The following is a 26037-nucleotide window of genomic DNA, read 5'->3' as shown; positions in this document are numbered from 1 at the left end:
GAGGGTCACAACAGAAATCTTATAAATAGCTTTATTTCAACAAAAAAGAGTATAAAGTGGTGTCTTTTTTGGAAAGAAAGAAAAGGAGAGTGATGGTGGGGTATGTGAAATGAGCAGGTAGAAAATTCACCAATTTATTTTTAAGTCTTAAAAGGCTAGAGTCGTATGACTTAGAAATGGGACACTTCTTCCTGATTTTTGCAGCCTCTACCTACCTACCTTTTTGAGAAGGTGTCATAAGAGGTTTTCTATTTTAATATAGATGTTAATGTTTCTAAGGGACAATAAACATGATAGTTTCTCTTAAGATAATATTAAATAACCTAGAATGAACACAGGATTACACATATCCTAGGGAAAACCTGAGTTTAAAACCAAATTCCACAATAGATTTGAAGGATTTCCTCAAGTTCCTAATTGAATGTATTAATTGAGTGTATAGGAATGGAAAGTGAATACTGACCCTATACAGTCAATATACCAAGGTCATTAAAATTTGCCCAGATACTTTCCTAATATCAGAAATATTAATATACATGGCCAAGAAAGGGCCAATAAAGGTCTTTATTTCATTCCAAAGAATGCACAGATATTTAGAGCCCATAATCTGATATATCCTTCATAATGAACCTTTGTTAGCCTTCTTATGAGGTTATTATTATTTAAAATGTAAACCTAACAAATGTAAAATTCTTCATGAAATTTTTCTTTACCAGTTTACAAAAAGAGAACTCTAAAAACAAGAATGAAAGGATTCCTTTGTTTAGCTTACTTTGGGAGGCAGCCTTTAATTAATTTATGTTTGATTTATACCTTATTCTCTCAACTCACCCAATGTAAACACAGGGCACAGCTTTGGCAAAAATAAAAGGGAAATGAATGTAGGACTCTTATGTGTAATAGTTTTGCTCATAATCACCAAGGTTGCATCACCTGTACATTTATTCAAAGTTTAAGGATAAGACTAGAAGAAATGAGGGAAAAAGTATAGCACAATTGAACTCGTGGACATCCTGCTGTGTTTGAAATGACCCAAAGAAGAGCACTGTTAAGGTAATTTTCTTGAATAAAATCTGTCTAGAAAGTACTAACCACGGGGCCATGAAAGCAGAGGTGCCCGTGTGATTCGGCTCTAAGTGGCTCAAGTCTATTGCTACCAGGGCTAGACAGGGTCTTCCTGGGTTTTTCATTTTGCAGGTAGAAGAGGAAAAGGGAAGAAGGGACTGTGGACAGATGTGAGAATGTAACGAAAAGGGCCTAGGTGAGTCCTTCGTATTTTCACCAAATTCAGGAAATCAGCTGCTCTAATTTGTTCCTAAGTGCCCTGATGCTAAGGAAAAGGTATGCTGAGTAATAAAGAAAACAGAATGAGCTTGGTTGGTAAGGCTTACAGAATTACTTTCATTATGTTATAGCCATACCCATTATTTTGATGCACTTCCTATTTCAGTTCTGATATTGGTGTCTCGTTTGTTAGCTCTCACGGGAAAACTCCGCGTGGGTGCAGGGCAGCGAGCCCACGTTGCTGAGGCTTACGTGGTAAGGGCACGTTAGCTCCTAGCACAGCATTCCAGCTGGAGAAAACCCTCCATCCTAGCGAATGCTCTTTTAAACATTTTTATTATTGTTAATGTAGTAGCTGTGCATGTTTCCTGCTATGGGCATAGGAATGAATTCTTTTATAAATTAAAGTAAAAGTCCAAGTAACCAGTTCAACCCTATTAAGTCTCAAAGGCAAAATATTTTCAAAGCTAACAATCAGATGGTTGTAGGAGTAAAAAAAACTAAAGTGAAACCCCCAAAGAATAAAATTAAAGATGAATACTAGGCCCTTTGGTACAATTAAACAGGAGGAGGGAAATAAAGACATTAAAGAGACTTTCAAAGTTTGGTACTATAAACTGCACAGCTCCTGATACACAGAGAAACAACAAAACCACATGAAAGGTCATCTAAACACAGCTCAGAAGCAACTGTTACAGATGTCAGATTGGAATATTAACCTAAATAAAGAAAACAAAACACTTTTCATCAGCCCCCCGAAATCTAAGAATCTAGTCTTCATAAACAAAGCTTGAATTTAGGAAACAAAGAGAAATTCCTCTAGCTTAGTTCCCTGAGAAGATGCTCTGTCCAGAGAATTGCTAGGGTCACAGGACCCCATGTCCTTTTAACTGAAAATGCACCTGTGATCTCAGATCTTCCTTTTCCTGCACAGGTTCATTCCAGTAATTTCTCCTGTTCCTCCTCACAGACTAGGTTTAGTTGGTAATTTAATAGAGCATGTTAGCTATTGCATACCCAGCAGAGGGCACCAGCTATTTAGTGGAAATTCTACATCAGCAAACTTGGATGGAATTAATGGTGTATTTTCCTTTCTTTGAGAATAGAAATTCTGTTTATTTTCTGTTTGGATACATGTTAGCATAGTAAGTGATTAGAGTGAAGAACATTTTGCAATGTGGCATATCAATAAATGTGAAAGGGAAATTTAGAATTAAAAGCTAGTCCAACTAAGTTGTGTTCACACCCAAATTAAAACAGAAAAACACTGGCATGAATCTCCATTGTTCAACATATACAGCCTAATCTGAAACGGTCACCAGAGTTCAAATGGTCGCAATTTAGTCCCTAGTTAATGAGCTCTATTATCTTATGTAATTGAGGACATTTGTCTTATTTTCTGGGGGGATTAGCTTTACACAAGAATTAGTTGAGTGCTAAGGTTGTTTCATTACTCTTGAAGTAAAATGTATAGATGAGGATTAATGTACCTGTGGCGACAGCGGCGTAGAAACCTCATTATTTTTCGAGCAGCTTGGTCCTGCTTTTTGGTTAGCAAACTGCTCCTGAAAAAGCCAGAATAGTCTTGTCACAAGAAGGGTACTGTAAAGCCAACTGTGCAGAAGTTGAAAGCTGGACAGTGCTGACAGTGACTTCCAATTAAGCAGTTCCTGTAGCAAGTCCAAAGGCATAAGACTATGTTGCTTTTAAAAGGTAAAAGATTTATAGTATTGAGTCTGAACATTGCTGAGAGAAAGCATGGGGCGTATGTAACGTAAGCACTTTCCACTAGCTTTAGGGGAGACAGTGTAAAGATTGGAAATAAGATATCCCGTTAATATTCTCTCACAACTCTTCATAAGCTCATTATGTGGAAAAAGTCACTCTGGCATTCGACAGGCATCCTTGGTCCAGAATATGATTCACCTGAGTTTGATGCTTTCCTTGGATTATTATCTTCTAAATTTTGTCACTGATGTATTTTACTTTTGCTAAATGTTTTCATTACACTCTCTAAAATGGAATAGCTTGACCCTAATTACTCTCCCAAGGTCTCACATGTAGTAACTCTACCATGTTAACTACTATAATAGAGTGACACCTTTTTGAGTAGAAACTTTGGTCATTCCAGTAATTTCCAAATTTTAATTTTAAGCTGAAGGAGCTAAATAGTCGAAATTAGACTCATAACACAGGCATGACTATAAAGTCATCACACCTAGAAAGTTCTGGAAAAAAAGTAACTGCAAACGCATTAGCATCTACACAGACCCTAACATCAGCATCCAGCAATTCTTTCAACTGAGTCAGAGTTCTCTTCCTTAAGTAGTTTTAGCTCCACGAATCTTCTGAACCCACCTGAGTTTCTGTTGTACAATTACAGCTGTTCGGCGAGCCTGCCGTCTTTTGCCACATTTCTTATAACTCCGATAATACTTCTGGATCAGCACAGCAGCCCGTCGGCTCTGCTGAAATTTTTTTTGTTCATAATAACTTCGGAATTTGCTCTGGATAAGGATGGCAGCCTGTGTCATCTTTTTATAAAGTGCATACTGCAGGGGAAACAAGAATAAGCAACACAGTAACAACAGGAGCCAACACGTTCATGTGTCCTTTGAGTTTACAGGGGAAGGGAAGAAGAGAGACCGCTTCCCCCTTTTGTATTACATTCTCTGTTCTGGGTTTAATCACAAAAGAGTCAAACTAGGAATCTTTACACTTACCTTTCCAAAATGTAAAATACTACTTTAAGGGTTGCCTTCAGATAATACATTGCTTTATATGTGCTTTTCCCCCAAAATAACAAAATAACAAATAATATTTTACCCTTCATGAAAAAAAAATTAATAGCAATAAACTTAGACATTTGAGTCTAAAAACACTTAGGAAGTAATTCTAAGTGTTTAAGATTAATATTTATTATCCAATTTTAAAACATTTTAAATCTTTTTTATGGTTCCCAATTCGCATCGTAAACAAAATTACTAAACAGTCAGCACCTAATTTCTAACTGTCACTCCACAGGAAAAGTTTCTGACTGAGTTGCAAGGTCCCAAATACAAGGCTTATCATGAAACGCTGACACCTTTAAGCCACTTTAACCTGTAAAAGATTAACACTCATAAGACCCACGCAGCGGTGAAGCAATGAAACTGGAAGGTTGCCACAGAGTTGGGGACTGCTCAGGACCCAGTGCCAGCAGCCCCTACCCAGCCTGCTGCAGAGCTATACAAGTAAGGAATGAAGTCACAGGAGAATAGATTCTCTTCCACATCAGTTTCTCGGCACTAAAAATACAGCCCTCTCCATGGCTTAAAAATGCTATGTCCAAATTTCTGATGAAGTAGAATATGACTCTTGGGACAAGAAGTCACAATGAGGCCCTTTGCTTGCAAGAAGGCAACTTACCATTGCAAGGAAAAATATTCCTCAGAAAATCCCTGTATATGCCTAACTCTATCTCTGGATGTATGAGGTGGAATGAGGGAAGGAAACTGACTTCTCACAATGTCCAAGAAATAGGACTGTTCTGCAAGAACCTTCTCTAGTCTTATCTGACCTGCTTTCTATTCTCACTGGTCTGAAAGTCTCTCAAGAGAACAAGAACACTGTATCCTACAGCGCTTCTGTGGTTTTCATCATCTAGACCTGTACGCACTGCACATTCAGACCCATCAGGCCACAGTGAAGCACATCATGAAAAAGGGATATTTACTTGGCGGCCACTGGGCTCACAGAAATTGGCTTGGGTGGATTGACACTAGCCAAGAAAATGTCCGATTACTATTAATGTCAAAACCCACTCCAACTGCATAACCACGTGGTCCCCAGAGGATGGATGCACTGTGGTTAGGTGGCCTGGCAAGGGGAGCATGTTTATTTCATGACCGTGCCATCTGAATGGCCCCTCCCTGTGGTTGGTGATGGGTGTGAAGTTTGTGACTCTGGTGGAATGGTTTGTGAGAGGACTTGGGTGTATCATTACCTTCAAGGCTATCCATGTCAGCTTGGGGGAGAAACAGAAAATACAAGATTATTGTTAGATTGCTGAATATAATGAAAAAACCAGAATCAATAAAACTCCCAACCAAAAAATAAAAAAAGAAAGCAACCTGGCTATATTAATACCTTCCGTTTTCCAAGGTATTTGCTTTATAATTGTCAATAATTCCAAAAATAATGCCTTCCATCTTCCTAGCTGTAGATAACATATCTTTGGGAGGGGATTTTTTTTTTTAAAAAAACAAACTCATATTTTGGAATAAATACCTGTTATAACCACAGACTTGGAACCTGGATTCTGTATCACTGTGCTCATACGAAGCCTGCTCTCCCAACGGAAGCCAGTACAGGTCCCTGCTGCAGAGCTACAGGTACTGCGGTGTCAGCGTTTGCACAATAAACCTTCATTTTCTGGGATCGTGAACTCAACTGGCTATAAACTAAAGACGTCTCTTCCCCCCATCCCCACCAATAATAGGGCTTAATCCTAGAGAAGCTTGAGAAAATGGCAACCCATATCAGAAATCGAAGCAAGCCCTAGATCATGACTAGAGAACATAATCCCAAAAATCTATGTAACTGTTATACATCTTAGCATTTATTATTCTGGAAATAAAAATTTGAAACTGCCTAAAGCACAACCTAATAAAAAGCTGAAGAATCTGCTGACAGGACTGAAATGTTATCATACAAACCAGTCAAAACTCAAGTAGGCAATTTTAAATATTTTAAAACCACTGTGATGATTAGACAGACTTAATATTTACTTAATTTCTCTGAGCCTCAGCTTCTTCATCTGTGAAATGGAAATAAAACCGTTTACTTCAAATACTTGTAAGGCGTAATGAGATGGTATGCCTGAAAGATCTAGTACGTGCAAGGTGCTAAATAACAGCAGGTCCGTTTTCCACCTGACTGTAGTTTTTTTAACACTGTGAGTTGTTTCGGAAACAATAATACCACGTGAAAGAGTACTTAGACATTCTTCTTCCACCTCTTAATGAAGGAATGAAAAAGTACTTTAAGATATCCTGAGCTTAAGATTGTCAAAGAGTTTTACAATTCCTCATTTTAAAACAGATAAGAAGAAGCTGAAAGGTAAATGGCCAGTGATTACACAACTTATATAATTCAATGTCAAAGGTAATGGGTAGTATTTTCTTTTTCCAATTTCTGTGTATCAGACCTGTTTCTCAAGTAGGTGATAATACTAAAAGGTGATAATACAAAAATTTGAACAAAGATTCCTTCATGGCACAAGTTTAACAACAGATGGTTTTGTGTTCCTTTTTTTTGTTTTATGTTTTGCTTTTTGGTTTTTTTTAGAGACAGAGTCTCAATTATGCTGCCCAGGCTGGACTGGAACTCCTGGGCTCAAGCAATCTTACTGCCTCAGCCTCTTGAATAGCTTCCTCTGGTTTTTAATCAAGGCAATTTGAATTCTTTGTGACGAGCTCCTGAATGTACTGCTCTGCAGCCAAACTGCACATCGGAATCCTCAGTGGCCTGGTGTGGCTTGGGCGAAGCACAGTTTCCTTCTGTGGCACAACAGAACTGTGGTTTACCTGTTTATATTTTCTGTAACAACGCTGAATGACAGCAGCAGCTACTTCTTGCTGTTCCCGCAAGGGTCGTCCCTTAAGAGTAAAGTGAAGGAAAGAAAAAATCAGTAATGATTTAATATAAGAAGTGTCAGCTTTCTTAAAACTTAAATGGAATTACTACTCATTTAATGCAACTTTCTCAGAACTGAGACTCTAAGGTTACCAAAATACATAGATAATTAACTAAAATATAAATTAGGAAAAAATGAATTTCTAGAATAAATCTCCAACTATTCTTATTTCTAAATAAACCATGATATTTGAATGTTAGGAGGCCTAAGAAATATCCACTTTAAAATTATTTTAAAAATTAGGTATTGTACTATTTGTCTTGCCAGATTTCAACTGTCTTTCTTAAGATACCACCAAGCATTTTACTTTTATATCAATGATTAATGGCTTTTAACACCTCTTTGGGGGGTAGGGAGGTCAAAGGCTTCTCTGAGAATTTCCAGAAGGCTATGGATCCTCTCCCCACGAAAAACCTACGTGTGAAAGCTTTACCATGTGTAATTTCAGCAGTTCAGGGGCTGCCCATAGTCAGTCCCCAGGCCTCCAGGTGGAAATCCCTACTCTAGGTCATAAATTCCTTGTAGTTGAGGTGTTGACTTGCTTTATATTAACTAAATAATAGACATCCAATATCATTACCTACAATAAGTTGAGATGGTGCCATCACACTACCAATAGTTTAATTTACTAAAGCTTCTGAAAACTATTAATAATTTAATGTAACATAATAATTAAAAAAAAAACTCAGGCCGGGCGCTGTGGCTCACGCCTGTAATCCTAGCTCTTGGGAGGCCGAGGCGGGCGGATTGCTCAAGGTCAGGAATTCAAAACCAGCCTGAGCAAGAGTGAGACCCCGTCTCTACTATAAATAGAAAGAAATTAATTGGCCAACTGATATATATATAAAAAATTAGCCAGGCATGGTGGCGCATGCCTGTAGTCCCAGCTACTCGGGAGGCTGAGGCAGGAGGATCACTTGAGCCCAGGAGTTTGAGGTTGCTGTGAGCTAGGCTGACGCCACGGCACTCACTCTAGCCTGGACAACAAAGCGAAACTCTGTCTAAAAAAAAAAAAAAAAAAAAACTCTATAAACTCATGAAATTGTCTTTAAAGAGACTAGAATCATAAAAAGATGCTGCTACTCAGGACAGCAAGGTAGAAGAATCAGCACTTTTCCGTGCCAGGAGAGCCTCATTCCTGCCCTAACCACCCACAGACGCACTTGTCCCAGCCAGTTGATTCTCTGTGCTTCAGATAACTGGAGAGACCATACTTTTTAAATTGTTCTATGGAGTTGCTTTATGAACTCTGCAAACATTTGGTTCTAATTTCATTTTTAACTGTTTAAAAAATGATCTGGGATAACGAAAAAGTTCTGGAAATGGATAGCAGTGATAGTTGCACATTGTGAATGTACTTAATGCCCCTGAATTATATGCTTAAAAATGGCTAAAATGGCACATTTTATGTTATGAATATTTTACAATAAAAAATTTTTCACAAAGCAAATATTCACACAGATGTCTTATATACTGAATGTTAATAAATTGGAGACTATCCAAAAAATTCTGTAAATTCAGAGGAAAAAAAGAAATAGTGTATGTTTTAGTTTGAACGACTCTTTCATCTGTGCCCCCGGATCTTAAGATTGTCACACCAAGATTCGGTTCTATGGTACCTTGTATTTCCGGAAAGCTGTCTGGACAAGCCTGGCAGCTTCGTAGAGCTCCCTCTGCTCATGGTCAGACAGAGTCAGCTGAGCAAACTCATTCTCAACCTTCTCACTGGTAGATGCGCTCAGGAATTCTGACCAGTCCGCTGCTGAGGGCAGGTTAGGTTTCTCGAAAGCTATTTCACTGACAGGAGAGCCTACAGGGCTCAGGCTGGTATTAGAAGAAGGGGTGAGAGGCTCATTATATGCACTTCTGAAACAACAGGAGAAAAGGGAGAGAGAGAGATGAATGATTGATTTGCACAATCCATTATATTAATTAATGAGACGAGATGGTATCTACCAGGGCTGCTGTAGGTGATTAAGAATACGCCTTCATTCAGTTAGGTAAGCTGCTAAACATACTCAGTACTTTAATTGTCCTCCAATTAAATAAATTCATATTCAGTGTCTATTATGAGTTTAGTACTGTGCTAAATACTAAACGCACTAAGTACGCTAACCAGCTCTTGTGAGACTTCAATAGAATTGGGGGGAAAACATGATGATACAGGCTTATCTTACAAGCTCTGATATTGGGGGAAAAAAATAACATGAGAGGTAAGGACACGAGCTGGGCCTTGTACGCAGAATGGGACTCATCGCAGTGCTTTCTTCCTTCCTTGGTAGCATTCATCAAATACAATCAGAGCACCCCCCTGCCTCCAACTACATCCAGGAATTTGCCTTGTCGTGACCCCCGGAGTTTTACTGACCTGATCTGGGCAGCATTTGGCAGACGATCCGCATCAGCAAGGTAACTGGCCAGCCAGCTCATTGTACTGCTAATGGTGGCAGGCCCTGTCCTTTCCAATCCTGAGGCCTCCATGGGCACAAAATTCTCCTGCTTGATTCGTTCAGGGGTGGCTTCAATAATGTGCTCTGCCAAGGTCATCATGTTCACCTGGAATCAGAAGTTCACAGAACACTCAGGTTAGAAAGGAAACACAGAAGTTGTCTAGGTCTTCCTCTCCTCCCCCACACTGGAAGGAAACACACAGAGCGTGGGGGCAGGCTTACACCACAGTCCAATGCACTCGAGTGTCATCTGAAGGTTGTAACACAATTCACCCAAATATGCTGAGATCCTGACACCTTATTATCTCCAAATCATGGTTTGGCCAAAAACTTTTAGTCAAGCCTTAGAGAATTCTGGCTTGTGGCTACTCTCTACTCCCAGTTAGGACCAACCAATTCATGATACCACGGCTGGGCAGTTCTAGAGTAAGTTGTAACAAAATGTGGTGACATTATGAGTTGCCTAACCAGTACTCACCTGCCCCCTTTTGCCTTGCCTAGAAAATTTGTCTTGTAGGGCAGCAATGAGACAAGCCCCAGGGGACAGATCATGCCTGATCTAAGCCAATGGTGACAATCCTTTTCTTGATTTCCTACCTTCTGTACGCTCGAGGGAAGGTAAGTGACCCACTTCCAGACAATAAGACTATGCAGAAGTCTGCCTGGAGGGTTTTGGGCCAAGCTTCTGCTTTTCTGAGGAAAAGGTATCAATGCACCTGGCACGCCCTTTCCTCTCTTCTTCCTGCCTTGACTACAGACAAGCTTGAGCAGCCACATGTAAAGCAACACGCACAAGAGGAAAGCCAAAAAGAACAGAAAACTAGAAAAGAAACCCTCAGTCCCTGATGGCATCACTGAGCAAATGAGCCTATGAACTTCTTGTCATGTGAAAAAAATAAATCATTCTGCATTAACCCAGTGTGGTTAGGTTGCTGGTACTTGCACCGAAAATACATTCCTAACAGATACAAATATTCCTAACAGATACAATTAAAAATCCTTAAAACTGGTCTGAATTAAGATTTTTTTTTATTTTTTTGAGACGGAGTCTCACTTTGTTGCCCAGGCTAGAGTGAGTGCCGTGGCATCAGCCTAGCTCACAGCAACCTCAAACTCCTGGGCTCAGGTGATCCTGCTGCCTCAGCCTCCCGAGTAGCTGGGACTACAGACATACGCCACCATGCCCAGCTAATTTTTTCTATATATATTAGTTGGCCAATTAATTTCTTTCTATTTATAGTAGAGACCGGGTCTCACTCTTGCTCAGGCTGGTTTCGAACTCCTGACCTCGAGCCATCCGCCTGCCTCGGCCTCCCACAGTGCTAGGATTACAGGCGTGAGCCACCGCACCTGCCCCTGAATTAAGATATTTTTAATCAGAATCAGAGATATGACCTCATTTCAAAAAAATTTCCTTGCATATCTCTTAAAAAATGGTAATTGAAATACAGCAGTTTAGGTCTTTCAGTGAATCAAAAATGTTCTGAAAGGAGCTACACAAAGCTGACCAAACGCAACATGAATGAACCTCAAAAACATTACACTAAGTGAAAGAAGCCAGACACAGAAGACCATGTATTGTATGATTCCACTTATATGAAATTTCTAGAAAAAGCAAAACTCTGGCTTGTGGGGATAGAAATCAGACCCATGCTTGCCTAGAGCTGGGGAAGGAGTGGAGATGGACCACAAACAAGCACAAGGGACTCCTGGGTGGTGGAAGTGTTCTAAAAGGGACTGTGGCAATAACTACACAGTGTATAAATTTACCAAAACTCATCTCACAGAGCACTTAAAATTGCTGAACTTTATAGTATGTAAATTTTACCTCAGCAAAGCTGTTAACTTTGCTTATCTTGGATAACCTTCTAAATCTTCATTGAAGAATAATTTTTTTTTTATAATAGGAATAAAAAGAAAAAAATGTGAGGGTAAAATATTGCAGTTTTTCTTTTCCTTCTATACTGGCTCTCTTGATTTGTGACTCAAACCACAGGAAATCCTGCCTTTATTCTTTTTCCATGAAGGTACTCAAATATTTTATTAAAAGCAAAGTGGAATTTCTCAAGCCTGAGGGTTATCATTCCATAGTCATTCCCCCAAATCTTTATCTTATAAACACATATCAATGTAAGAACAATCTAATAAGTACAACACTGTGGAATACCAAGAAGCTCATTTTTTTATTGTGATGGTTGCAAAAGGCAATGAAATTTAAATGACTTTAAAGCAAGTAACATTCTCAGCACTTGGACCTAAAGAATCATGTCATTCACTTTTGAATTTTTTGGATTGTGGTCAGAAAAGATAGCCTTTAAATGTGTAGCTTTGAGTTTTTATTGAAATTCTCTTTGTGTCCTAGTTTATGAGCAATTTTCATAAATTTGTCTTAGGTATCTGAAAAGAATAATTATGTGTTGCTGTGTGTATTAATTACATGTATCTATATAAGTACATATAAGAATATCACATGTTAAATATATCATATATATTAAATACATATTAAATCAAGCTTTCTAACTGTACTATTCATATTTTTAATATCCTTTTCACACCTACTTGATCTGACAAATTCTGAGACAGGTGTGTTTGTGTCACACCATGATTATGGCTCCACATTTCTTTGTATTTACTAGTTTTTGCTTTAATATTTAGAGGTGATGTTGCTAGGTACACACCAGTTTGTAACTGTCATATCTTCTTGATAAATTAGATATAATGTGCCTATCTTTTTTCTTTTTATATTCATTTGTCTCTTCTAGTTTTACTCATCACTTTGTTTTCCATTCTTTTTTTTTTTTTTTTTTTTTTTTGAGACAGAGTCTCGCTTTGTTGCCCAGGCTAGAGTGAGTGCCCTGGCGTCAGCCTAGCTCACAGCAACCTCACACTCCTGGGCTCGAGTGATCCTCCTGCCTCAGCCTCCCGGGTAGCTGGGACTACAGGCATGCGCCACCATGCCCGGCTAATTTTATATATACATATCAGTTGGCCAATTAATTTCTTTCTATTTATAGTAGAGACGGGGTCTCGCTCTTGCTCAGGCTGGTTTTGAACTCCTGACCTTGAGCAATCCGCCCGCCTCGGCCTCCCAAGAGCTAGGATTACAGGCGTGAGCCACAGCGCCCGGCCTGTTTTCCATTCTTTATGATTCATTTTAGTTGTGTCTCTTACAAGCAGCATATCCTATACTTTGCTTTCTTTTTTACTGAATTTAAGAATCTGATTTTTAATGGAATTATTACTAATGCATGAATGAGACACATTTGAAAATATTCCTACAATATTATGTTCTCTGTTTATTATTTTTGTTGTTGCTTTTTCCTTTGTCATCTTAGAACTTTTTCTAAATGGGCCAAATTTTCTTTCTCTTCTTTCAATGACTTAGAAATTCTGTTTTCACTCTAGCTTATATACTAATTTAACATTTCTAACTAGCATACTGCAGCCTACACAGTACTTATCTATCCACTTCATGAGTGGAACAGAATCTATTATCTTCTCTGAATGAGAGCTGCTTTAATATACTTTTACTGTTTTCATTTCACTAGCTCCCTGGTTTTGTTAAAATAGTTTAGAATTTTAGTACCAGGTTATTGTTAAACATTATTCCTCTTCTCTTTAAAAAAAATCCCTTCCTAAAATTGCCTTTTACATACAACCACACTATCAATGATTATGCAGATATCAGTTTTAATGATTAGATTGTTCACTTCTCTAATAACTCCGTCTTACCATTTCTTAAATTATTTCATTATTTTTAATTGCTGTTTTTTCATTTGGCTAAAATAATTCTTTAGACTGATGCTTTTTTTCATAGATATGTTCTTAATTTAGCAAAATATTGTTGTTTTAAGGCTCAGTGAAAATATAAAGTAGATTTTTTTAAAGATTATTTTCTAGTACCAACTCTATTTCAGTGAAGCCCAATTGCTATGAGGCTGTGCTATCCAATGGCTATTTAAATTTAATTAAATAAAGTTAGAAACTCAGTTTCTGAGCTGCACTAGCCACATTTCAAGCACTCAATAATGCCACATGTGGCTGGTGGCTTCCACAGTGGCCAGAGCAGACATAGCACATTCACATCACTGCAGAAAGGTCCAGGGCACAGCGCTGTTCTAGATGTTCAACTGGGTTGCCCTCTTTTGAGCTGCTGATTTTCATTATGGTCAGATTTATTGTTATATGTTTATATTTGTAAAGACACTTCTAGATTGCTCAGTATTGAGATCTGACTTGGGTTCTATCAGGAAGTAACTAAAACAGGGTTTGGCAAACTATGGCAGGTGGAATCCAGACAGTTGTCTACTGCGTAAAGTTTTATTGGAATGCAGCAACACCCATTCATTTAGTATTATCTAAAGCTGCTTTTGTGCTATTCGTTCAGATTAAATAGTTATGACAAAGTCTATGTGGCCCACAAGGCCTAAAAATGTTCACTATTTGGCCTTTTACAGAAGAAATTTACCAGCCCCTTGCTTAAAATATCATTTGATTTTTCTTGGCAGGCCTGCCTGCCCATGACTGCGGCGGTTGGTAGATCAGCAGTGGGGCCTTCACCAGGAACGGGAGCACACCGGTGAGCACACACGCTTCCCATCCTGTGCCAAACAGCACGGGCTGGCAGGAAGGGTCCAGTGGGGTGCAATGTGCAGGAGTGGCTCAGAAGTCAGACCTCTCCCTAGGCATGCTGCCGGGATACCAATCTCCTCCACGCACCACCCTCTCATCACATCACTTCTACAGGCGTGGGTGCCCTGCTGAATTTCTAGTGGGAGTTTTTCCTTTTACATATGTTTTGGGTTATATCAATGGGGAGCTGGAAAGAGAGGAAGTCAAACATAAGTTTTTAGGTTGCTCTTTTGGTCTTTGCCTATATATTTTAATTAATGGTATTTGCTTAATAGCCTAACGTCGAGTTTGCTTCAGTACGTATTCTCTTAGTCTATGACAAGTTGAGTGCCCTAAAACAATTTTGGATTTTCTAGATTTATTATAAGGGCAGTCAACTATCAGATTTAGGGATATTTCCCTGCATCTCATGAGAGCCTCATGTCATATATGCCCTTTCAATGGCTAGTTGATGGTTATGCTGATCAAAGTTACATAGAAAATTCAAAATCATCCACACGCTTTCTGTTCCAGCTGTTTTTAGGGCCTTGACTCTATTCTAACTAGTACTTAAAACAGTGATGTCAGTCAACATGAATGCCAAGAGGAAGCAGACAACTTCGTGTAGAGTGGTGGGTAAGTTCTGAGGACCTGGTGCAAAGGGGGAAGGCCCTATTCGCAGCGCCTGACTCACTGAGTGACAATGTGGGCCCAAAGAAGAAAGACACTCCAACACCTTATGCACAAAACCAGACTTCTAATGCTTCCCTGGGGAGAAAATGACATGACCTTCAGAAATGGACCGCAGGGTTAGAGGCAACTCTGACGCGCCGGCAGCCTCTGCGGGCTTACCTCGCCACGGCTCACCTGGATGTCATCCATGGGTTGCGAGCACTCTTCGTTTTCTGCACTATCACGGTAGGCCCCCATCTCTGTGTTCACCACCTCTCTGCTAGCCATCATCAGGACACTCATTGGTTCCCGTGGACGCACCTGTGAAGGTGCTGCATCCTTTCCTACACTGGTCCCCTTCGGATTTCCAGTCACCTGTACTGTAGACACACCAATGTAAAGATCTTTGGCATTCCACTTTCCTACAGGCTGAGATCCAGAGGCTTGGAATCCTGCAGTCTCTGGAGTGGGAGGGGAGAGTTCCCGGCTGTAGTCCCTCACTCCTTCACTGGGGCTGACTGTCTCGGGGACAGGCTGCTTAGAACTAGGGCTTTGCTTCCTGATATTTGGCTGTTCCAGACTCAGTGCAGTGGAAAGCAGCTTCTCCTGCCTTGCCTGGAAGTACTCAGGGTTCAATTTATGCTTTTTGGGAGCCGGATAATCTTTGTGGCTCTCACTGCTGTAGTAATTAGAGGGTTCAGACCGAGGTCTTCTCAGCTCTGAAAAGTACAGTAGAAAGGATAGTCAGGACAGGTGATAAAATTAGGAATCCTAAAAAATTAATACTTTCTCTATGCCTGAGAGACATAAAGTGCAAAGCCGGAACTCAAGACATGTCCCTAATATTTAATTATTCCCCAGTAGCATATACTGCATTCAGATAATGCTTCAAAAATTTATATTTCTTGCATGAACATAGAACTTTTGTTGCTTTCTATATTTTTGGGAGGTGGGGCACTAGGCATTCTTAAAGGAAAATCAGAAACATTAAAAAATATATCTTAAATGTATTTGAGTATCTTTTGGACTTTTCTGAGGGCAGCCGCATGAAAGCGAATGGGAGATCTGTCAAGCTCTGAGATGTAATAATTTTGAATTCTTACCTGGATTGGTACTGGCAATGACAGTGACTCCCTTGGGTATTTCTGGAGAGTTAATGGCTTCGCTGTGCCACTGCGCCATCCAACTATCTGTAGGAGGCTCCTCACTTGGAGGACAGTGGATTCTGGGGTTCTGTCCCAGCTGAGCCTGCTCATCTCTCTGCAGGTGCTCCAGACATTCTGCTAATTTCACATGACCCCTTGACCTGGCAATTCCCAAAGGCAGTCTTCCTAGAGAGTCGGGAATGGAGATGGCCCGGCGGTCCCACTTGTACAGCACAACAGCAGCTTCCAGGTGCCCGAGGGCACAGGCCCACATCTGAAAGACAAGATGACAAAGCAAGTTTTCTCAATCAGAAATTAAAACCATATTTTACTTTTGCCACTGCTGCCAGTTGACGACCTTGACCTTGCTGGCAATCTCAGTGGGGCCATAAAACATTACTATTATACAGCATCTCTGATAAATCTCAAAGCCAGGCTAGAAAACCGGTTAGGGGACTACGTGAACCTATTCCTTACCAGAGGAGTACAGGAGAAGTGGTCCACATTCAAGGGGTCGACTTCCAGTTCCAAATCGATGCTATCCGCATGCTTTGTGCTGTAAGAGATAGCACCAGAAATTACCACACTAGTAATCAATGTTAAAAGGAAAGATCAGAATATTATAAAACCCCATAAAGATAAAAACTAAACTGGGCATCTAACATCCCTGATGTAAAGAAATAGAGTCCCAGATTTCTAGGGTAGTCTGGACTCTCTGTTTGGCCAAGAGTTCAAAAGAAATAAAAAGTCCAACAATAAGTTGGTATAGCGTTCAGTATTTCTTGGGCAGAAGCACATAAAAATGCCTTGGAAACTGTCCTTGGAGAAAGCCCTTTGCTCACAGGCTATACTGCTGATCGCATGGCCAGATTTTTCTCCACTGGTGGAGACGCTCAAGAAGAATGTGCACGTTGATGAGCGAGGACAAGCCCAAGTCATCTGCGCCGCAGCCTTACCGCCACTTGATGAGGGTCTGGATCAGGGTGGCGTAACCCTGGGCGGCAGCCAGGTGTAAGAGGGTCATTCCACGGAACGTCTTTGAGTGGATCAAGTGCTTGGACTTTGCCCAGCAGGCTCGGCTCATCATCTTCTCACACACAACGACCACGCGGCTCTCGAAGCAGCTCCCCAAGGTCCCGGTCCCAGAAGCACACTACCGTGAAAAAGTACGTTTAGACCTCAGGACTAAAGTCCCCCCACCAAGTCGGCATTTTTTGATGTCAGGGCACCAAATGCTTTCGGATTAGCAACTCAAAATGAAAAGCACCGAAAATCAAGAAACATCATGAAACAGAGAAGAGCATGTGCTTAGTTTCGGCTCAGCAGTGATGCTCTCAAGTCGTGGTGCGACACAATTTCCCCCAGCTCTAGGAACACAGCGACTGTCTGTTACGCCTGACACTCGGATTACGAGCTTCATGCTGACCTGCTGACCCGTCTCAGGGAAAGTGTCTACTGCAATAAAAAAGTGGCTCCAGCCTCCCAGTTGAAATAAACATAGCAGGCGGAAATCTGTTGTGACCGAGCAGAGCAGAGTAGCTCTCCTGGTGTCCCCGCCGGGGGATCTGGGCATCACTGCCTTGCCTGCTGCTTCTGAAGGAGAGTTAAGCCACTTAGATGTGGATTTTTCCCCCTAAATAAATGCTTAAAAGTATGTGGTTAATAATCCAGTCCTTCATATAAAGTACAAAGGATGCTGGGGAAAACATCAGAGATCTTGAGTGTTATTAATAACAATAAAGGGTATAGGAAAGAGAAATTCACATGGCTTTCTTCTTGTCAATTGGTTGTAATGGAAGAAAAATAAACCAAAGTTAGTAACCTCAACAGTTTATGTGAGTCTCTGTGATAGCTGTTTTATTTTTAACACTCCCCCCAAATAAATGGCACTTCTAGCCTAATTCACATTTTGGGTGTTATTTTAAAAAATAATAATTTTTTGGCAATAAACTCCACAAATTGCAACTACTATAGAAATACTGTTGCTCCTCATGGCTTTGAATCTTTAAATCTGGAGGAAATGCCTCCAGAAATGAAGGGCAGATGATGGACGTAATGCCATCCTCATCAGAGCTGTGGGAAGGCCTCCAAGAGGCGCAGCTGGGTGACGCCAACATGACGCGATCCGGCCTTGACTCAGAGGGCCCCGCAGAGCCATTCTACACGTGCCGCACAGACACGGAACTCACCGGACAGTGAACAAGGAGGGCATTTTCTTGTATTAAACAAAAATGGTCACATCTCTATCATACATGGCAGACACAGACATTTATCGAAGCCAATTTAAACTGATGAAAGAATATGCAATAGCAGTTAATATGGGAAGGGATTCTAACAGGCCGGGTGCTGAACGGTTGAGTTTTAAAATGACATTACATACTGTTCCTTTCAAGCAACCTTTGTTGGTGCAAGGAAAAGTATTTTATGGGGATCTCTTATTTTAGCCATGAGGTGTATTAAACAGTGATTATTTCTTTTATAAAGCTTAGTAGTGTTGGGTGGAAAAGAAGCCTGTCTTGGCCTTTTACTGTGTGCAAGTCTTTTCCATTGATTTCTGAAGATGGGAGAAATAAGAAAAATTCAAGGAGAAAGGAGGTTACATTTTTGGGTGTGGTATATACTATGCTTTATTTCCATCTATTGTTATTATTAAAAATATTACTAACACTTGATATTTGAGGTTTTTAGGCAACAACTCGGTAGTGGAGGTGACAAATACTACCAGCTTGTTTAAATTTATCTCTGGGGTCTCTGGTAAAACAATTTGTGCCTGGGAGACTTTCCCAAAATGAACTTCTCTAAAGCCTTTAAGGCCAATGGGATGCTGAGACAATATCTGGTAATTTCCCTATTCTTGGGAATATAATACATTCTTCATAGAATTCATGAAAAAGCATGTGAAAGATGCTATAATGTATAAAGTCGTTCTATATTGTGTAATTACATGAACAGTTTCTCTGGGCCCTTTCCATATTGACCTTTTTGGGTTTATAAAAGGCTTATGAATTACTGAATTCGATTATGTTTTACACTTATACTTAAGATAGGGATAAAATACAAAGTAGGGAGATTCTAATTTAATTCTGAGCCCTAGCAGATCTGAGTCACCATCTGGCCTCTATTTTTCTAATCGGATGCCCTCAACTGCCACTGCCAGGTAACAGCAGTGAATTCTGAGATAAGTAAAAATGATTTAAAGATTAGGGCGGCACACAAGTGAGAAGCCCCACGTTCCAGGGGGGCTGGAATTCTTTCATATTACGCAGGTCTTAATACCGAGAAGCACAGGCAGTCTACAGTGCTCCCTGGGCGCTCTGCCCAAACCCAGCGGGGAGATCAGCAGCAGAGAAGGGACCGTGACCCACCGCCTCACCGATGCCTGAGACGCTGGACAAAACGACATGATCACCTGCACAGACTCCCACCTGGGCTTGACTGCCGCCGTTCCCGCCGCCACTGCCGCTGCCACTGCTGCCTCCTCCGCTCGCCTGTCTGTGCTGCTGGGACCCTGTCATCTCAGCCATCCTCCTTTCCATCTGCTCCAGCCGCTCCAGGATGGACATCCTGAACTGGTTATCTAGGGCAGAGCGGGAGTAAGAGTGAGGTTGTGTTCTGGAAGAAACGCAGCTAACATGTGGCCCGTCCACGCGTGCAGGAGGGGCATCCAAAGACTCCCGGCAACGTCACCGGATCACAGAGGTCTGTCAGGCCAGACTTCCCCAGCACAGCCGCGAGTCACAGCTCACACAAGACAGTAGCATCTACCGCAGCCCTAAGTTCTCAGATAAAGGACAGTAAATCCCTTTTTGTCAAAGATCCAGGTTTCAGGTTCCTGCCACCCCATTTCTTTGTCAAATTCCCCAATGGAAACCTTGACCCGAGATCTGGTGGAGGGGCCCCTAGAGCACACACACGAAATGAATACAATTTAAGTTAGTAGAAGAAAGCAGCCATTGCAGGAAAGGAGTTGTTATCAAACAAACCAAAAAACGTACGTACTACCTGTTTTACCCAAACCCTGTGTTTTTACAAAAACAAAATAAAACAAAACAAAAACCTTAAATTTTACCTCCTGACCCAGGCTCTAGCTTTTATAATTCATTTTAGGATCAGTATCATTCACTGCCTGAGACTCTTACACATTCCTTTTAACACGTCTCAATCAGAGACAAACACAAAGAAGTGCTTCAAAACCACAGGGCATTACTGTTGCAGCCAGGACCAACTGAGAGGGAAAGGGTTTGTGATTCTGCACCACTTCACGGAGATAAGAACGTATGTGTCGCCACATTCACGCGTTACACCCACATGTGCACACACACCAGAGTTAGGTGACCTGTGTATAAATCAGAGCTAAAACCATTATTAAAATCATTAGCGCCTATGCTAATTTAACAAATTATGTTAAATTATGCCCATTTAACAAATTTTAATGAATACTATGCCAGATAATTAATAGCGAATAGGAGAGAAAAGGCGTCTTCCTGCTCTGGCACAGTCAGATCGGGATGAGAGGGCAGGATAACATGACGAGGAGAGACGTGGCAGGAGTGGAATTTAATAAGTCAGAGAAGGTGACACTTGAGTTTATCCAGAATGACATGCCAACAACTGGGGCAAGGTAACAGCAAATGCAAAGGCCTTGAGGCAGGACGCTCAAGGAGAAGGAAGGGAGGGCGGGAAGAGCAGACGCTGGAGAGGTGGGCGGGAACCAGACAGTGAACAGTTGTTAGGGGCCCTGGCTCTGCCATAGAATAGTTACATAATTCTGAACTTGGAGCGAAGCTTTTGGGGCCTCAGTTTCCCCACCTCTTAAATGAGGATGGTAATTATACTTACCCCAGAGAGCTGTTAAGAATATGGTAAGTCCTAGGTAAGCGTTCTAGCCATCATCATCATCATCTTGAGACAAATGAGTTAAATGTCTGTAGAAACTGACTGAACAGCTGTGACAACATATTTCTCCTCAAACTGCTAAGGGCATAACTATTTTCAAGTACAGTCATCTGAATCACAAAAAGGGGTGACCCAGGAAGGAAATACGTTAACAGCATTCCTTGCCATCCTGACTGCAAATCCCGGGACCAGGGAGCCTAGCTCCCTGACTCCACAGGAGAGAAAACGACGGACAGAGCTACCACGGAGCACTTCCTACACGCCGGGCACCGTCTGCGTCACTTAACAGACATCGGCTCATTTACTCTTCACAACAGTCACGTGAGGCAGGTGCTGTTATCATCCTCATTTTATAGATGAGAAAACTGAGGCATCTGGAGATACCTTGTCTGTGCTGGGACCAAGAGTTTAGCCACACGTGGTAAGAGGAAGGAAAGGTTCTGGAAAGAGCAGATACACAAGCATCAGAAATCTCAGCTGTAGTAAAAGGACAGTAAATATCCACTCAACAGGAAAATTTTCAGTACTGACTTAATATCAAATTGATTTTACTTTACTAAACCACAGAAGTAAGAGGAAGACTGCTTTTCAAGAATCCTGATATGATTTTCTAACGAATTCTTTCCAGGAACGGCACTAAAAGAAAAATCCTTCCCCTCTCAAAGTGAAAAATGACACCTCTGTTCCAACTTCACACACAGGGATGGGTACTTATGGGCAAGCTGGGGGATCCTGCCCCCAAGTGTCTTACTCAGGGGCAGTCGCCAGCCAGTGGGGAGACAACTGAACAAATGCTGTACGTGGCTGTGTGCTCTCTGTGACCACTCGTGGAAAACACAAGGTGTCTGCAGAGGTGGCACAGGTGTCCTTACTCCAGACTCCCCGCCTCTCCAACAGAAACCTGGAATCTTGCAGAGCGCAGGACGCACGCATTTGAAGCCAGCTGCAGAACAAGAATTTTACTTTTTAGTGAGAGTTCAATTCAAAGTAGCCCGGCAGTTACCCTTTGGGAAATATTCATAAACTCTCCCCGCTTATTCCGGTGGTGCTAGGTCAGCCGGGCACTGGTCTCTGAACCTACTCAGAGACACTCATGCGTCCCATCGGAACGCCTTGGCTTAATTGTAACCCTCCACTGCCACTGCAAATGTCTTCTGCAAGCCTACAAATCTCACATCTGTTAATGAGTTTTCAGTATCCATTTCACTGGTGTCAGAGCACTCTGGAGCCAGTGGCCAAGATAATCGTCCCATGGCATGCAAAGGATGCAAAGGGGCAGGCGAGCACAGAGGCAGACGCCCGCCGCCGCCGTGTGCGGAGGCGGCTTTGTTCTGGCAGTGCTGCAGTGCAGTCTGCCAGCCCGCTGTCCCCGCCCATCGCCCGCCAGCCACAGCCACTGCAGAAACAGACTCCCTGACATCACCGAGCCAGGCCCCAGCGTGGTATCACCAGGTCAAAACACTCCCAGACCCACACGGACTCCATGCTTGCCGCAGAGATTACTGGCTTTTGTTCCCTGACTGCACTCCCTGCTGCTATGCAGCGAGCTCTGGCAGGATATTGAGCTGCTCTGAGAAGCACTTCACGAAAATACCCAGAAGCAATTATTCGCCTCTTGACAAAATCATATCATGCGCAACAGCATGTCTGAGCCTCTCAATCCCCAAAGGGGAAAGGAGTGATCATTAAAATAAGAAATCATCTCAAATGGAAATGGCTGAGCCGGCATCCCAGGGAGTGCGGGTCTGTTGCACTGTGCTGACCGAGAATCAAAGAGACTTTCTGATCACACTTCCTTTCCTCTGCGCAGGGCCAAGGCATAGCTCCCGGGTTTCGTGAGACTTACTTGGCTTTATGGATAAAATGATGGTCTTTACATCTCCATTACTAGGAAGCCAAAAGCAATACCTTTATTCTTGTTTTGGTTTTGTAACTATATTATTATCATTAAAACACTGTAAAATACTTGGCAAATTCAGAGCTATATATTGCTTTAATTGTATATGGTGTGATTATGGTATAAAGGGAATATAATTAGACACAAAAAATTCTGATTACATTAGAGTGAAAAAGTACATTTTAAAGATTCACTTATTCATGCACAAATATTTACTGAGCACCTACTATGTACCAAGCACTCAGGAGTGCCTACAACAATAGTGAAAATATCCTTGCCTTCTTTTGTTGACCAACAAATAATTTCTGCAGTATTTTAGGTTAATACAGAGGGGAGTAGGGGAGAGAAAAAAATAATGCGTACATTTAGAGGACTGACGAGTTTGGCCCCAGCTGTCACCCGTCATGTTTCAAACAAAGCCAACAGTGACTCAGCTTTGAGGGCTTCCAAGTCAGATGGCCTCAAGATAGTTTAAGTGAAGCAACTGAACTACTCCATCTCGAGAACTGCTCCGCGCAGAAAGTCAGTCAAGAGCACACAAGGCCCAGAGATGGTTAAAGGCCCGAGGAGGCTCCAGAGGTCCCAGCAGAGAAAGCTAGCTGCTCTAGCTCTGCCTCCTGCCCGGCCGTTCTTAGGTTTTAGTTCTTATCCAGAAGTGTTAGGCTATATCCGTCTCACCAAAAGAGCCAGCTACGGCCTCATCACAAAAAGACACTCCGTGTTCACTGCAGTGAGTGAACTCTGGGCAAGGGGACAGGCAAGAGACGCACAGGGGGGTCTGTTCTGGTGACATGTGCTGGCCTCCTGTTGAATACGTGACGGTGACAAACCTGTAGGCCAGACACGGACGCCAACCATCCTAAGCATTCTGCCCGAGAAAACAAAAACTTAAATATTTTTACACATACATATTAATACTTTGGTAAAAAAAATATAATGAGCCATCTAGTAAGAGCTCTCTAGATGTCAATGTAAAGTTCAAAAAACTTAGTTGCCATGACAACCTTAGCTTCACATGGAAAAATGACAGAACTAAAAGGCTGTAAACACACATACAGTTTATCTGCTGGGGAATCTCGTGTATACGAACATTAGACTCAGAATTGCTTTGAGCCGTCAGCCGTAACCTCCCCAGGCAAACTATAAACTTTCTGAAGGATGAGCAGAGCAGAACAGGCAAAGGCAAAACCAAAAAAATTGTTTGACTGACAAAAAAGTATCCAATTCTTGTTTTGGGCTGAGACTCTCAGCCCAAAGGCTCACCCTCACCCCATAAGGCACATGATAACCCCTAGATCTAAAGACCAGGGCAGGTGGGGTCTGAATACCGTTTCACTCCTCGTGCAGAACCTCTGAGTCTAGACAGCATTTCCGGGGGTGGGGCCTGTGCCAGACCCGCCGTGCTCATCCCCTGCTGTGGGCCGCACTCCGCTCCAGTCACAGGCTTCTGCTCATCCCAGTAACTATTCTTGCAGGCCAGTGGTCCTCAAACTTTAGGAGCGCTTCGCAAAGCAGACTGCTAGGTCCTAATTCAGTGGTTTTTGATCCAGTAGGTCTGGGTGAGGACAGAAGTTGCATTTCTTTTTACTTTTTTTTTTTTTGAGAGAGGGTCTTGTTCTGTCGCCCTGGCTACAGTGCAGTGGCATCATCATAGCTCACTGCAACCTCAAACTCCTGGGCTCAAGCGATCCTCCTGCCTCAGCCTCCCGAGCAACTGGGACTACAAGCATGCTCTATAACATCCATCTAATTTTTCTATTTTTTGTAGAGATGGGTTCCTGCTATATTGCTCAGGGTGGTCTTGAACTCCTGGCCTCAAGTGAGCCTCCCACCTCAGCCTCCCAGAGTTCTGGGATTACAGGCATGCGCCACCAAGCCTGGCCAAGAAGTTGCATTTCTAACGAGTTCTCGGGTAATGCTGATGCTTCTGGCACGGGGCCACGTCTCAGAAGCAGTGCTCTAAGACCCCGGCCTGCTTCCATGGTGAAAGAATGACTCCTCCCCTCAAGTGCCTGTTAAAGAATGACCCAAGAACCACCTGCCCCAACAGATGCACAGAGTCCCACTCAACCTGGACACACGAGACCTTACCTCGTGTAAATCACGCCAGGGCCATCCACACGAGCTCTGTCAACACCACCTGGGATCACGCAGCCACTTCAGATCTGCAATACTTTAATACCACCCCACCTGCACTGCTCTCTGCACCTAGTCAAGCCCTACTCTGCTATTCCCACGGCATCTTACCTCTTTGTTGTCTTTTTCTTTACTCAGCTAAGTGGGATATCGTCCCAAGTGACTGCCGTAGCCCCCTGTGGTTCTCCAAAGCAGTCTATTTTCCCGCATGGTCCCAGGGAATGAGTAGGGACACTTTCAGCTATCATGCAGTAGTTCCTTCCCACCGCCTTCGAGGCATGCACATACATGTACCCATACCCCAAACAAAAAGTAAATAATTCTGATGGCTTTTGCAGCAAGTCTGGCTTACGACTCATTCAAAGCTTCTCTCCATGACCCTCTTCTACCTGTTCCCCCTTCTATGGAAGTGGCATTTTTAGATGGGGCAGCTATGACATAGTGGGAAGAACACTGGAACAGAGATAATAGCTCTAGATCTAATGCTGTTACTATGTGACCTGCATCTCAGTTTTCTCATCTGTAAAATGGGGATATGAGTATCAATCTTATTGTACCTATGGGGGCATTTTTTTTTCTTAATAATTTTTAGATTTACAGATAAGCTCCAAAGATAGCAGAGTTCCTATACACTCTTCACCCAGTTTCCCTTAATATTAGCATCTTACATATCCACGGCATCTGTGTCAAAACTAATACTCTAACATTGGTATGTTATGGCTATTGACTAAATTAAAAGCTTGAATCAGATTATACCACTTTTTCCATTAATGCACTTTTTCTGTCACAGGATCCAACCCAGGATACCACACTGCACTTAGTTTTCAAGTTTCTTTAGTCTCCTCTCTGATCTGTGATGGTTTTTCAGTACTCCCTCAATTTTCATGACTTTTGAAAAACACAGTAAAGGTATTTTGTAGATGTCCCTCAATTTAGGTTTGCCTGTGTTTTCTGATTTTTAGACAGGGTTATGGGGTTTGGGGAGGCACATCACAGAGTTAGACTGTCCTGCTCACCACATAGTATCAGAGGGTGCACGGTGCTATCCTGGTGACTTTAACCTTGATCACGTGGTTAAGGCAGCATCTGCTAGATTTCTCTACTGCGAAGTTACTGTTTTTTCTTTCTTCATTCTTTTTTTCTTCCATTCTTTGGAAGCAAGTCACCACGTCCAGCCCCTCAAGAAGAAGGGAATTAAGCTCCATTTCATGGATGAAGGAATATCTACATTTATTACCTGGAGTTCTTCTGTAAGGAAGATCTACCTTC

At 41.9% G+C, this 26037-nt stretch overlaps 2 protein-coding genes and 2 long non-coding RNA genes across 40 annotated transcripts in view; 2 read left to right on the top strand and 2 right to left on the bottom strand.

The window, feature by feature from the left end:
- CAMTA1 (calmodulin binding transcription activator 1) overlaps nt 1–26037 on the bottom strand; it is an 857123-nt gene that overhangs the window by 12049 nt on the left and 819037 nt on the right. For 7 of the 36 annotated variants that reach the window (XM_075993489.1, XM_075993534.1, XM_020281955.2 and 4 more), the window contains 11 exons: nt 19265–19416; nt 16796–16992; nt 16317–16395; nt 15798–16113; nt 14875–15413; nt 9330–9517; nt 8581–8827; nt 6852–6923; nt 5270–5290; nt 3643–3836; nt 2775–2849 (listed from right to left, as the gene is read on the bottom strand). In XM_075993489.1, the coding sequence (XP_075849604.1) occupies nt 2775–2849; nt 3643–3836; nt 5270–5290; nt 6852–6923; nt 8581–8827; nt 9330–9517; nt 14875–15413; nt 15798–16113; nt 16317–16395; nt 16796–16992; nt 19265–19416 (2080 nt within the window). The remainder of the gene's footprint in view (nt 1–2774; nt 2850–3642; nt 3837–5269; nt 5291–6851; nt 6924–8580; nt 8828–9329; nt 9518–14874; nt 15414–15797; nt 16114–16316; nt 16396–16795; nt 16993–19264; nt 19417–26037) is intronic. The other 29 variants (XM_075993574.1, XM_075993581.1, XM_075993572.1 and 26 more) reach the window with 6 other exon arrangements.
- VAMP3 (vesicle associated membrane protein 3) overlaps nt 1–26037 on the bottom strand; it is a 312645-nt gene that overhangs the window by 22837 nt on the left and 263771 nt on the right. The gene's annotated exons all lie outside the window — the stretch shown is intronic.
- Nucleotides 1–26037, top strand: part of LOC105886097 (uncharacterized) — a 53822-nt gene that overhangs the window by 13424 nt on the left and 14361 nt on the right. For both annotated transcript variants that reach the window (XR_012912810.1, XR_001160953.3), the window contains exons 3-4: nt 9244–9370; nt 13920–13990. This is a non-coding gene — a long non-coding RNA (uncharacterized LOC105886097). The remainder of the gene's footprint in view (nt 1–9243; nt 9371–13919; nt 13991–26037) is intronic.
- On the top strand, nt 684–5387 carry LOC142861578 (uncharacterized). The gene is made up of 2 exons (XR_012912811.1): nt 684–1053; nt 4309–5387. It is a non-coding gene; the product is annotated as an uncharacterized LOC142861578 (long non-coding RNA).

Source organism: Microcebus murinus, chromosome 2, assembly GCF_040939455.1.
Source record: "Microcebus murinus isolate Inina chromosome 2, M.murinus_Inina_mat1.0, whole genome shotgun sequence".
NCBI lineage: Eukaryota > Metazoa > Chordata > Mammalia > Primates > Cheirogaleidae > Microcebus > Microcebus murinus.
This window is presented reverse-complemented; position numbering and strand designations above follow the sequence as displayed.